This window comes from Mustela lutreola, chromosome 4 (assembly GCF_030435805.1).
Source record: "Mustela lutreola isolate mMusLut2 chromosome 4, mMusLut2.pri, whole genome shotgun sequence".
Lineage (NCBI taxonomy): Eukaryota > Metazoa > Chordata > Mammalia > Carnivora > Mustelidae > Mustela > Mustela lutreola.
The window spans coordinates 180,786,239-180,801,388 of record NC_081293.1 but is presented as its reverse complement, the minus strand read 5'-3'; the positions used below and the strand labels follow the sequence as shown (position 1 = coordinate 180,801,388).

General features: G+C 36.8%; 1 protein-coding gene across 1 annotated transcript in view; it reads right to left on the bottom strand.

The window, feature by feature from the left end:
* The window catches only part of MEST (mesoderm specific transcript), a 40,722-nt gene extending 37,359 nt beyond the window's left edge, over window positions 1-3,363 (bottom strand). Inside the window, exon 1 of the mRNA XM_059171875.1 lies at window positions 3,076-3,363. Within this exon, the coding sequence (XP_059027858.1) occupies window positions 3,076-3,086 (11 nt within the window). The 5' untranslated portion in view covers window positions 3,087-3,363. The remainder of the gene's footprint in view (window positions 1-3,075) is intronic.
* Window positions 3,364-15,150: the final 11,787 nt, after the last annotated feature.

Here is a 15,150-nt window from a genome sequence, read left to right as displayed (position 1 = left end):
AAGATGAAATTATAAGGGAAATGAGTAAATACTTTGAACTGAATGACAATGAAAATACAGTATATTAAAATTTCTGGGATGCAGCTAATTCAGTGCTTAAGGGGAAACTGAAATCTTATTGAAAAGAGGAAAACTAGATTCAATGACCTAAGCTTCCACCTTAAAAAACTGGAACAAGAAAAGCAAAGTAAGCCCATAATCCATAAAAGGAAAGAAATAATAAAGAGCAGAAATATACAAAAGAAAAGAGAGGTAATGGAAAAATCAACGAAGTTTAAAAAAAAATGCTTCTCTGAAAGGATCAACAAAAAGGACAAATCTTTAGCTAGACTGCTCCAGAATAAAGAACACAAATCATCAATATCAAGAATGAAAGATGTCATCACCACAGACCCAATAGATATCAAAGGGACAATAAAATAAATATTTTAAATAATTTTAGGCTAATAAATTTGACAACCTAGATGAAATGGAAAAAAAGTTCTTGAAAAACATAATTTGCAGTAATAATTGATACTTTAAAAAAGCAAGTACTCACAACACATTTTTCAGGTAAAGGACTTGTATCCAGAATATATATGTGATATATAATAGTAATAAAATTATAGTATAATATCAAAGTAATATAATAAGTATGTAATATAAAAATATATCTTACAACTCATTAAATAAGAGAACTATCCAATTTAAAAGTGGGCAAAGCATTTGAAGAAATCTTCACAAAATAAGATTTACAGTCAATCTGCACATGAAAAGATATACAATATGATTAATCATCAGGGAGATGCAAACTAAAACTATAATAATTTATCACTAGTACCCACTAGAATGATTACAGTTTTAAAAAGTGACAATTCTAAGTGTTGGAAAAGATGTGGAGAAATTAAAACTCATTTATTAGGAATATAAGATGGTACACTATAGAAAACACCTTGACAATTCCCTTTAAACATACACTAACCATACAATTCAACAACTCCACCCCAAATTACCAAAGAGTAATTAAAACACATGTTCACACAAAGGCTTGTACATAAATATTCATAGCAGCTTCATTCATAATAGCTTAAATCTAAAAATGAGCTGATGTCAACTGACAGATAAATGGATACACAAATTGTGGCATAACCATAGTCAGCAATAAAGAAAACTAACACCACCTGCAGCAGCATGAATAAATCTCAAAAAAAAAAAAAAAAAAAGAAAGAAATGATGAACAGTGATTCCATTTAAATGAAATTCTAGAAAATGCAAATCTAATCTATAGTGACAGAGAGCAGGTCAGAGGTAGCCCAGGATGAAGGGAAGGTATAGTGCCTGGGCCTGGGCACAGAGGAAATTTTAAAGGTGATAGAATTGATTGCATCTGTGATTACATGGATCTATACATTTGTAAAATTCACCTGCTTGTGTACTCAACATTAGTGCATTTTATTGCATGTAAATTACAACTCAATAACTTGAGTGTAAAAAATCTTCCCACAGGAGCTCTTGGGTGGCTCAGTGGGTTAAGCCTCTGCCTTCGGCTCAATCATGATCTCGGGGTACAGGGAATGAGCCCCGAATCAGGCTCTCTGCTCAGCAGGGACCCGGCCTCCCCTTCTCTCTCTGCCTGCCTCTCTGCCTACTTGTGATTTCTCTCTCTGTCAAATAAATAAATAAAATCTTAAAAAAAAAAATAATCTTCCCACAAGGAAAACTCTAGGTGACTTCACTGGTTTTCATTAAATATTTAAGGAAGAAATCATACCAATTTTACACAAATGCTTTAAGTAAATAGAGGAGGGGTGCACCTGGGTGGCTCAGTGGGTTAAAGCCTCTGCCTTCAGCTCAGCAGGGAGCCTGCTTCCCTCTATCTCTCTCCCTGCCTCTCTGCTTACTTGTGATCTCTGTCAGTCAAATAAATAAAATCTTTAAAAAATATATATAATATATAAAATAAAATAGAAATATATAAAAATTTATATATTTTTATATATTTTATATATATATAATATAGGTATTATATATTTATAAAAGAAAATAGAGGAGGGAACACCTTTTAACTCATTTTAATGAGACCAGCTATACCCCAATAATGAAACCAAAGAAGTTACAAGAAAATAAAACTTCAGGCCAATATCCCTCATGAACATAGATACATAAACAGACAAAATATTAATAAATTGAATGTAGCAATACATAAAAATATTCATATATCATGACCAAGGGGAGTTAATCCCAAGAACAAAAGACTGGCTCAACACTTGAAAATCGATCAATGTAATTCAATATATTAACTGAATAAAAGAGGAAAAAGCCATAAATGGGCAGACAATTTTCTAGGTACTCTAAGAATACCTTTTAAACAATTCTCCCTCCAGCTGATTCTTGTCCAATATTGGTTAGTATTACGTGAGTAGTTTGACCCCACCTGCCAATTTGCCTCACATCTAATCACCAATTCTTTCTTGAACAAGCTTTGCATCATCAATGTCCCAGGCCCATGCCTGCGTGACAGCAGGAGAGGGTCAGAACAGGCATTCAAGCGATGACTTTACCCTTTTTTCCTTACAACTTTATTGAAATATTTCTTTTGTAGAAAGGGTTTATATTGCTATGGCAATCACATTGGATTCTGGGATTTGTCGTATTTTATTTTGCCAGTGAGCAACACGCAGAGACCCAGACTAGGAGAATTCTGTCTGGTGCCCTCTCCTCCAAAAACTTAAAAAGCTAATAAAAGATACCTTTCCTTTGGATGCCTGCCCACAAACTGGAGGCATCCAAAGGAAACCACCGCAGCCAGATTTTGCATTTACTAGCCACCCTGAATCCTGGGAACCTGGTCTCACAAATCTGTGACAGGACTCAGCTTCTGTGCTCGCAAACTGGATCCCTTACCTTGGACCTTGGCAGCCACTGTGAGTTTCTTGCCCTGAACTTCCAAACAGGCTTCCACCAAGTCACTGATAGTGGCACAAAGACCATTAGAGCAGGACTTCCTCCACCAGGTAACTCACCACCGTAAATCTCAAGCCATACTCTGGCTCAGGGAGCTCAGAGAGGGACTGCCACATAGCTGGCTGCTCTTACCAGCAATCCATGGGAAATGGCTGCCACAGCCTGGCGGTGGGCCTGAGCTCCCCTGTGAGCCAAAGCAGGTGGGAGTAGGATCCAGTGATTGTTTTGTAGTAATTTAGAAGGAATGAGCTTGAACCACGAACTCACCCAACACGGGAGTTCAAGAGATACTTAAGAAACTGAAGTGGGAGCCTCCATGCCTTTGCCGGGGAGCCATGCTCAAGCCCTTCAGCTGTTTATCTCCAGGTCCATTGTTGGTATCGGTCTGGTTCCCCATGTCTTCTGCTCTTGTGGCTGTCCCTGAGTCACCTGCTGGCTTCCTCACCTCCTGCTGTTGTCAATAACTAGTGCTGGCCATGAAATTTATAATCCAAGCTAGGACACCTTTAAGAACATGAAGTGGGTGCTATTAATAATTATCCTGTAACAACAGGTATAAACTGGTTTTTCCGCCCCCGGGAAAACTAGGATATATGATTACTCTAGCCATGATCCCCCCAACCCCAAGGAGTTCTCTCTCTCAAAACTAACTGGGAAAGTCACAGTCACCAACCACATCATTTTCTTTGCTGCCCCCAGAAAAAAAGACACGCTTTTAATTTTAAAGGCTTTCTCTCTCAGCACTAGAGGTAAATTGACAATGGTAACAAAAAAAGAAACTAATAAGGGAAAATTAAAAGAATATAAAGTTTTTTAACTTATGGCCCCTGGTGTGAACAGCCAAATTTACTAAAATGGCAAGTAAAATTCCATGGACTTTAAATTTTTTTTTCTTTTTATAAACGACCAGTTATTATTACAAATATATCACATGTGTATTGTGGGAAAATAGAAAATGTAAACAAACCCAAACTACAAAATTAAACACTGCATGCCCATCATCAAGAGATTACTGCTGCTGAGTGATGTTAGCAAAAACAGTGGACTAAGAACCTCCAAATGCTCTCCTCCATACGGCGATGGAAAAAGTAGCAAAAATCATTAGACTCAATTTTTCAGAACTCTGGAAATTAAACAAAGCAATCCAAAGAGCATTTAGTCAAGAAAAAAAACAGCTGAAACGCAGGAAGAACTATGAGTTCATGATCATTTAACTTGCTCTATTCCCATGTACCTCTCTCCAGCTTCATAGCAGCCTTGAAAACCGATAGTCGACAATTACAGTGAAAATTCAGCAGTTTGGCAGCCACCAGAGAGGCAGAATGGAGTTGGAACTTCTTTAAAGCCTCAATTTATAAAGAATTGCCATTATCTGACCTATCTTGGTGGCTCCCTGGGAGACCCCACTTGCAAGATGGCTTTATTTGAGTAACTCAGGGTTCATCCAGTACAGAAACCCTCTCCCCAGGACATTTGTTTAAAACAATAAGAGGTAATTGTCTGACTTCACAGCTGCCTGAATTATGGGATAATGGTTGGGGCAAATAATAGACCAACTAAAAAGCTAAAAATGGGGACACCTGGGTGGTTTCGTTGGTTGGGTATCCGACTCTTGATTTCGGCTCAGGTCATGATCTCAGAGTCGTGAGATGGAGCCCCACATTAGATGCCACACTTGGCAGGGAGTCTGCTCAAGATTCTCTCTCTCCCTCTGCCCCAGCCCCATGCTCTCTCTCTAAAATACATAAATAAATCTTTTAAAAAATAAAAATTAAAAAATAAAAAGCTTAAAAAAAATGATGGGAACAAAACGTCCATAGGAGCTATAAAAAGATCTGTATATTCCTGGGACTCTAGAAGCCACATACATATGTGGGCTTGTGCTTATGGCCAGGTCTGTGAACATGATCAGCAATGACCTTAAGAGCTCACTTTTACTGATCTGATGCTCTGTGCAAGCAGGAACTAAAGGAAAAGGAAGAATTGTCAACTGCCTGGCTGAGTGTTGAAGGTATGTCCCAACATACACACTGAACTCCTGTGTAAGGGCTGGGAGACTTATTGGTTCCAAGGAAATCTCTTTTATTATTGACTGACCACTAAGCTAATATATTGATCAGAGACTTCAATGGTCATATACAACAAAGAATACAGACTTCATAGAATTTGTTCAGAAAAGTCACTAAACAAATAAACAATAACAAATAGCAACAGGTATAAGACACTCTGGGGAGGGGAGATTTACAGATTATATTCCAGACTGCCAATCTGAATTCCAGACTGCCAGATAATATGATATTATTTTAAATGTCCTGTTTTTTTTTTAAATTAAAAATGAAAATGTCCATTTTTAGTAAAAACTTCCAAGACATGAAAATAAACAGGAATATAGATGAATACACTGCAGGGAAAAGCAATCAATAGAAACTCCCTGAGGAAGCCCAGATATTGGGCTGAAAGGACAAAGATTTAAACAAGCTATTATAAATATTTTCAAAGAATGAGAAAAAGCCAGGTTTACAAAACTGAAGGAAAGTTTGAGAACAATGTCTCATTAAATAGAAAATACCAATAACAAGGTAGACACTATATTTTTTAAAAAGGAATCAAGTAAAAATTTTGTAGTTGAAAAATACCATAACGGAAATGAAAACACTCAAGGGGCTCTAAAACAGAGTTGAGCAGGCAGAACAAAGTATTTGCAAACCTGAAAATAGTTCAATTAGCTTATCCAGTCTGAAGGATAGAAAGAAAAAAAGAACAAAGAAAAATGAAAAGAATCTCAGAGGCCTTTGGGATGCCAAAATAATTCAACAAAAGTTGCCAACTTGAAAAACCCACTTTCGATAATAGGTAAAACAACTAGACAGATTAACAAGGAAATAGAAGATAGAAACACTCCGAACCAACTAGATCTAATAGACATCTACACAACACTCTACCCGAGAATATGAGAATACACAGCTTTCTCAAATGCACCTGGAACATCCTCTAGGACAGACCATATGTTAGATCATAAAACAAGTCCTAATAAATTTGAAAGGACTGAAACAATACCAAGAATATTCTCTGACCAAAATGGACTGAAATTAGAAATCACTAACAGAAGGAAATCTGAGGAAGTCACAAATAATTGGAAATTAAACAACACACTCATAAATAACCACCAGGTAAAAGAAAATGTCACAAGGGAAACTAGAAAATACTTTGAAATGAATGGAAATAAAACACAACATGCCAAACTTTACAGGATGCAGTGAAAGCAATGTTCATATGGAAATATACAGCCGTAAATAGCTACATTTGGAAAGAAGTTTTCATGTCAATGATCTAACCTCTCGTGTTAAGAAAGTAGCAAAGAAGAGCAATCCAAACATAACGCAAGCATAAAGACAGAAATAATAAAGATTACAGCTAAAATAAATGAAATAGCGAATAGAAAACAACAGAGAATATTAATGAAATTTAAAAGTTGGTTATACTTTTTAATCCACAACATTAATAAAATGTTGACTAGACTGACCAAGAAAATAAAGATGGAAGATTCAAATTACTGAAAACAAAAATGAAAAAGGGGACGATACTAGTGACCTTACTGAAATAAAAATGATTATAAGGAAATTCTATGAACAATATATGTCAATAAATTAGATAACCTAGATGAAACGCACAAATTCCTAGGAAGACACAAACTGTCAATACTGACTCAAGAAGAAATAGAAATTTTGAAAAGACCTATAACAAGTAAAGAAACTGAAATAGTAACCAAAAACTTCCCACAAAGTAAGCCCAGAACCAGATGGCTTCACCAGTAAATTCTATAAATCTTTAAAGAAAAATTAACACTAATCCTTCATAAACTGTTACAAAACATAGAAGAGGAAGGCACATTTCCCAACTCATTCTAGGAAGCCATTACTACTCTGCTACCAAAACAAGATAAAGATATTACAAGAAAAAATTAAAAACCGATATCCCTTACAGATTTACATGCAAAAATCTTCAAGGAATCAGACAATTGAATCTAGCAACATATAAGAAGGAATGTATACTATGACAGAATGTAAGGTTGGTTCAACATATGAAAATTAATGTAACACACTATATTAATAGAATAGAGCATAATACCACGTGATCATCTCAACAAACACAGAACAAACATTTGACATTTCATGATAAAAAACACCCAACAAAACAAAAACACCCAACAAGGGGTGCCTGGGTGTCTCAGTTGGTTAAGCATCTGCCTTTAGCAGCTCAGATCCTGGGATTGAGCTCAACATCAGGCTCTCTGCTCAGCAAGGAGCCTGCTTCTCCTCTCCTTCTGTTTGCTATTCCCCCTGCTTATGCTGTTTCTTTCTCTCTGTCAAATAAATAAATAAAATCTTTGAAAAAAAAAAAACACTCAACAAATTATAAAATATAAAGGAACTTCCTCAACCTGATAAAGGCCATCTACAAGAAACCCACAAGTGACATCACACTTAATAGTGAAAGACTGAAAACTTTTCTCCCTAACATCAGGAACAAGGCAAAGGTGTCTGCTCTTGACACGTCTGTTCAACATCGCACTGAAGGTCCTAGCCAGGGCAATTAAGCAAAAAAAAACCAAAACAAAACAAAACAAAAAAACAGCCAGAAAAGGAAGGAAAAAATTCTTTAACTATTTCTATTTGTGAATGACATAATCTCCTAATAGCAAATCCTAAAGAATACATACACACACACACACAAATACATACACAAAATTAGCACTAATAAATGATTTTAGGAAGAATACAGGATACAAGATTTAAAAATCAATTGTATTTTTATACACTGGCAAAAAAAATAAAACTAAGAAAATATTTTCATTTATAATAGTATCAAAAAAATATTCAGGAATGAATCTAACAAAGAAGTGTAAGACTTAAACAGTGAAGACCACAAAAATATTGTTGAAACAAATTAAAGTCCCAAATAAAAGGAAAGACATCCTGTTTTCATGGGTTAGAAGATTTCTTAGGGTTAAGATGGCAATAATTCCCACATTGATCTACAGACTCAGGGCAATCCTTATCAAAATCCCAAATGCCTTTTTTGCACAGATTGACAAGGTGATCCTAAAATTCAAATGGAAATTCAAGGGGCCCAGAAGATCCAAACAATCTTGAAAAAGAACAAAATTGGAAGACTCACACTCCTCCATTTCAAAATTTATCCAAAAAGTTACAATATTCAAGACTCTGCATGGTTCTGCCATAGAGACATACAGATGAATAAAACGGAATTCGGAGTTCAGAAATAAACTCATATATTTACAGTAAACTGATTTTTTTAAAAGATTTTATTTATTTGACAGAGAGAGAGAGGGAGAGAGGAAACACAAGCAGTTGGAGAGGAGAAGCAGGCTTCCCACTGAGCAGGGAGCACAATGCGGGGCTTGAAACCAGGACCCTGGGATCAGGGGCTGAGCTGAAGGCAGACGCTTAATGACTGAGCCACCCAGGCGCCCCAGTCAATTGATTTTTGATAAGGGTGCCAAGACGATTCAGTGGGGGGAAAAATCGTCCTTTCAACCAATGTTTCTGGGGAAACTGGATACCCACGTATAAGAGTGAAGTTGGGCACCTACCTCATACTGTATACCAAAACTCTCAACATGAGTCAAAGACCTAAGTGTAATAGCTAAAACTCTAAGACTCTTGGGAGAAAACGTAGGGCTAAATCTTCATGAATTTATATTAGACACAGTTTTTAAGATATGACACCAAAGGCATAAGGAGCAAAAGAAAAAATAGTTAAGTTGGACTTTATCAACCTTTAGTGCTTCAAAACACAAACACACCCATTAAGAAAATGAAAAAACAACCCAGAGAATGTAAGAAAATACTTGCAAATCATACAAATGATAAGAGTCTAGTATCCAGAATCAGCTCAATAATAAAGAGACAACCTAAGTTTTAAATTGGCAACCAACTTAGACACTTCTACAAAGGTATACAAATTGCAAATAAGCCCATGAAAAGATGCTCAACACTGTTAGCTATCAGGGAAATGAATGGCAAAACCATAATGAGATACCCCCTCATGCAGAGTACGGCAGCTGTAATAGAAAAGTTGGACAGTGACTCGTGTTGTAGAGGATGTGGGGAAATTGGATTCCTCATACACCGGTGGTGGGAATGTAAAATGGCGCAGCCCTTTGAGAAACAGTTTGGCATTTCCTCCAAATATAAGCCATGTGACCAACAAGTCTACTCTCAGGTTTATATTCAAAAGAATGAAAACATATGTTCACACAAAAACTTGTATACAAATGTTCATAGCAGCATTATTCCTAATAGCCAAAATGTTAACACAACCCAAAGGTCCATCCACCGACGAACAGATAAATAAAGTGGGATATATCCATATAATGTAATATTACTCAGCCATAAAAAGGAATGAAGTACTACTCATATATGCTACAATGTGAATGAACTTTGAAAACATTATAAGTGAATGAAGCCAGACACAAAAGACCACATACTGTATGATTCCATATATACGCAATATTCATAATAAGCAAATCCATAGAGACAGAAAGTAGACTGTTGCTTGCTAGAGGCAGGGAAAAGGAGTTAAGGGGCTGATTACTCATAGGTATGGGGCTTTTCTGGGAGGTGACAGAGCTGTTTTGGAACAATACAGTGATGATAGTAGCAAGACCCTATGAATACAGCAAAATCCTCTAAATTGTATACCCTAAAAGGACGAGTTTTATGGTATATGAATTATACCTCAATAAAAAATACCTCAGAAAAACAATTGTATTTCAATACCAACATTACCATCTTTGTGGATCTTTTTCTATGCTTAGATGTAGTATGTAAGATTTTAGCCAAAATGGCATATCGCTAACTATACCCTTGGAAACCTTCTTTTCAGTCACCTTATGATTTCTGAAAGTTTCATTTCATCTAATACTCAAATACTCAATCCATATTAAAATGTCCCCATTTGTTTAAACAATGTTCTTTCCAGCCAGTTTGCCCAAATCTGTATCGAGCCCAAGGCCATCCATATAACACATCTTATGATATCCCTTAAGTCCCTTTTCCGGGACACTGGCTGTTGAAGATGCCAGGTCATGTGTCTTACAGAATACCCTACCCCCTCGAATTTGTCTGACTGCTTCCATATAATATTGTTCAGCTTGTTCTTCCATCTTCTGCTTTTCATATAAAATAAAAGTTATATCTAAACTATATATTCCAGTTAATTGTATTTGTCTAGAACAGATCGTAGGTTTTATTGTATACTCCATATTGAGTCACAGCAGAGGACACATAATATCTGGTTGAGTGTCTATTAGTAACACTAAGTCTGATCCCAGGATATGAGAGTGATGACAGCCTGACTTCTTCATTGCACGTTTTTTTTTTTCCACCTTGCCACTGGAAAGCTTTCTGTGATATATTGCTTCCACACTACACATGTCTCAGCTCCCCAAATAACCATCCACCAAACACTTTTTTTTAACACCAATTGAAGCTCCTTGCCGAATCTGTATTTTCATTAGAGTTTCCAAAATATTGTTTTCCTTATTGTGTAATTCCTTCTTACCTCTATGCAGGAATGCTTCTGGTGGGGCTTTTCCTTATCAGCTAGGGTTAACTGGTACCTTGAAATATAGCTCCTACTAGAAAGGAAGGATAAATGCTTAATTCCTTCCACCAAATTCAAATTTTCAGGGTTTCTTTTTTTTTTTTTCTTACAGTAGTGTTCACCCATCCTGTCTTCCTTCCTTTTTACTTTCTGTGGCTCTTCCTGTCAGCCTGAAAATGTATTCAAGGCCTCTCTCCAGGCCAGCCTTCATCTATTAGGCACTTTCTACAGGGGTTCCACTCACTCAGCCCCTAACTTTTCCTAAAACTCAAATCAGCCCATTGAGACAAATTTCCCCAAGAACACCCACAGAACTACCAAAATCATGAGTTGAGGCCTTAGGGTTTCCAGAAATTGTCCAGGCATGCATTTCAACAAGACTAACCAAACCAGGTAGAGGCTGGTCTCCTTTTTCTTCTTCCATTTTTATCGTACCTGAGCCCTTGTCAGGGCAGGCCCTTGCCAGACTCAGCTCAGCTCTAACCGTGTTCTCTGAAAGTATTCCTCCTAATCCTCAGCCTTTGGAAATGATTACTAAGGTAAATAAACACATGGGCTAGGAATTGTGGTATGGGGAGATAAGAACTGTTTCCTCAGCAAAGGCCGTATTTCTGAAGAAGAGAGAGAATCCTGAGGAAAGATCCTGCACATCAGCACAGATTGTGGGTCCGAAGCCCTTTTCTTTTTTTCCTGTGAGGAAGACTAAGTCTGAAGCAAGATGGGCTCGAATCTGGAGGAGATGTGGCCGATTCGAGATACTTTGTCCTCAGCCTGGGCTGAGTGAAGGTGCAAACAAAGGGGAGCAGGACCTCACTGGCAGCCTCAGTGAGAGCTGGGAGAATGAGCACCTCTCTAGCCCCTGGGGTATATGAACTGACTGATGTATAAACCAGAACACCAATGCATTCATATACAAAGAGGACAGTCCTTGCCAAATGAACCAGATGTCCATGTTGACTGGTCAGCGCATTCTCTCCTGTTGGAAACTCTACATGGGAAGCCAAATTATAATCCAGAGGTTGTTTGTGAGCATGAAATCAGAACAAAGTGGGGGGAATTGGATGAGCTCTGTGGCATCCATAGGGATAGAGGGTGGATTGCATATTTGTGTGTAACGGTCAAAAAACAACTCTTTCCCTTGACAGGGCTGGAGACATAATGACAAATGTTTGTTCCTTGGCTCTGCTTTTCAGCACTCCCTACAGACCACCCCCCTTCTGCTCACATATTCTTTCTTCAGCTGTTAAGCCCATTGATTATGTTACAGCTTTCCTCCACATTCCGTCATGCCTTGATTAAATTTCCAGGCGCTGCTACATCCTGTTTCTTAGGATGACATTTGCAGACATGTATTCACATCCATTGTGTGTGGATTTCACTAGTTTAACGATCACAGAATAATATTTATTATCAGTTTGGGATATGCTTCATGATTATTCCCTACATATTGATGCACTAGACAGCAGAAAAAAAGGAAAAAATGACCAGTGTGATGAAGGAGAAGACATCCTGTGTTTTGGTCTCCCATATATCTCCACGACCACTGTCAGAGAATTTGATTCATTTGACAAATGCTTGTTGTGTGCCCACCATATGCTAGTCACCATAGCCAGCACTAGGAATTTAAACAGTAGGATATGGTATCCCTGCCTTCAAGGAGCTGACAAGGTAGTAAAGGAGGCAGGCAAGGAAATCATCCATCATAGCACAGTGTGATAGATACTGTGTGCCATTTAGAAAGAGCACCTCTCAAAGTCTGGGATAGGGTAGGGGTTAAGAGAAGGCTCTCAGGAAGGGACCGTCTCGGGGCACCTTGGTGGCTCAGTTGGTTAAGTAACTGCCTTCGGCTCAAGCCATGATCCTGGAGGTCCAGGATTTAGCCCCATGTCGGGCTTCTTGCTCAGCAGGGAGTCTGTTTCTCCCTCTGACCTCTCCCCCTTGTTCTCTCTCTCTCAAATAAATAAATAAAATCAAAAGAAAGAAAGAAAAAGAAAGGAAGGAAGGAAAAAAAGGGATGCTTTCCATTTTGATCCCAAAGGAAGAGTGAAGGGTGAGAAAAAGACTTTCCAAAGAGGCACAAAGACTCAGAGGCAAGAGACAACGAGGCATGTTTGAAGCTATTCTGTACTTCAGAATGGCTAAAGCACTTACTATGGTAAGAAACTGGGATGAAATGGTAAGCAGAGGACAGAATTTCTAAGGTCTTGCATGTCATCTAAAGGATATGGACTTTGACCATAAACTGTGGAGACTCACTGAAAGGTTTTAAAGTCTATTTTGTCTAAAATTAATGTAGCCATTTTGCTTTGTGTTGTTTTTACTGTGAAAAAATATACATAATGGGAAGTATATAGTTTTAAACATTTTAAAGTATGTATATAGCGTATTTTGTTTATCTTCTCATTAGCTGATGGACACTTGGGTTGTTTCCACCTTTTGGCTAGTGTGAATTACACTAGACAGATTACACAGATAATCTGTCTGAGTCCCTGTTTTCAAGCCTTCGGGTATATATCTAGGAATGGAATTGATGAGTCATATGTAACTCTATGTTTACATTTTTGAAGAACCATCACACTGTTTTCCCACAGCCAACTGCACCAGTTTACACTCCCACCAGCACAAGACTTCCAATTTCTCCACAACCTCACCAAGATGTTTTCTTTCCTTCCTTCCTTCCTCCCTTTCTTTTATCTTTTCTTTCTTCTTTCTTTGTTTCTTTCTTTCTCTAATAGCCCTTGTACTGGGTATGAGGTGGTAACTCACTGTAGTTTTGATTTGTATTTCTCTAATGACTAATGATGCTGAGCATCTTTTCAGATGTTTATTGGCCACTTGTAGATCTTCTTTGGAGAAATGTCTATTCAAGTCTTTGCCCTTAAAATTGAGTTGTTTGTTTTGTTGTTGTTGAGTAATAGGAGTTTTTTATGTATTCTGGATATTACTTCCTTATTGGATATAGGATTTGCAAATATTTCCTCCCATTCTGGAGGTTATCTTTTCACTCTCTTGACAGTGATCTTCAAAGCACATTTTTCATTTTGAAGTCCAACTTACTATTTTTTATTTCGTTGTCTGAGCTTCTGGTGGCATATTTAAGAAATCACTGCCAACTCCAATGTCATAAAGATAGCCCCCCATGTTTTCTTCTAAGAGTTTTATAGTTTCAGCTCTTCCATTTACGTCTTGATTCATTTTTAGTTCATTTTTGAATATGGTGTAAGGTTCAACTTCATTCTTTTGTGTATAAATACTGAGTTTCCACAGCACCATTTATTCAAATTTGTTGAATTTCCCTAGACCAGCTTTGTTTTGATTAGTGTTTGCATGATACTGTTTTTTTCTATCCATTTACTTTTAAACAAAAGTTATTTTTATATTTAAAGCATATTTCTTGTAGATAACAAATAGATGGTTTTCTTTAGCTAATCTGACAATCTTTCCTTTTAACTGGGGTATTCATACTAAGGGCTGGCAAACTTTTCCAGCTAGTAAATATTTCAGGCCTTGTAAGCCATCCAGTCTCTGGACTCTGCCATTGTAGTAGGAAAGAAGCCAGAACAATACCTAGATCAGTGAATGAGACTGTGATTCTATAAAACGTATTTTACAAAAACAAGCAACAGGAGATCTGAGCTGAGGGTCAGTTTGTTGACCACCCCCCCGCCCTGGTTTAGACCATTTATATTTATTTTAGCTATTGATATGGTTGGATTTAAACCGAACATCTTGCTATGCATTTCCTATTTGTTCCATATCATCTGTATTCTTCTTTTTTCTGCTTTCTTTGGGATAATTGAGTATTATTATTATCTATTTTATCTTCACCATTGGTTATTTAGCTACAATTCTTTTTTAAGTGGTTACTCTGGAGTTTACAATATATGCCTTAAACTTATTACAGTCTTCCTTGAAATAATGAACCATTTCATGAATAGTTTAAGAACCTTACAACAGTAGACCTCAATTTCCTTTCCCAAGGAAAATAGCTTAGAGCCATTATTGTCATACATCTTAATTTTACATGTTATAAATCTCACAATACATTGCTATTATGTGTACTTAGTAAATTTTCTTTTAAAGAAAACAAAAAGGGAAATATCTCTTATATTTATCCTCATTTGTGTATGTCCAAATTTTCACTAGTACTGTACCCTTTCTGCCAGAGAACTTCCTTTAGCCTTTTGTGTAATACAGGTTTATTGGCAATGAATTCCTTCAATTTTTGTGTGAGAACGTCTATATCATCTTCATTTAAAAATATATTTACACTGAGCATAGAATTCCAGAAAAACATTTCTATTTTCCTTTCTGCACTTGATGTCTCTTTATTGTCTTCTACTTTGTATAGTTATTGACAAGAAGTTTGCCATAAACTTATCTTTCTTCTTCAGTATGTAATGTTTTTCTCTGGCTGTCTTTGAGATTTTCTCTCAAAAGAAAAATCTTTGGTTTTCACCAACTTGACTATGATGTGTCTGTAAGTGGGTTTTATATTGATTTTGGTTTGGTGTACTTATGTTGCTTAAGATTCTCTGAGCTTCTTCAAACTGTAGCATTGTCCTTCATTAATTAAAA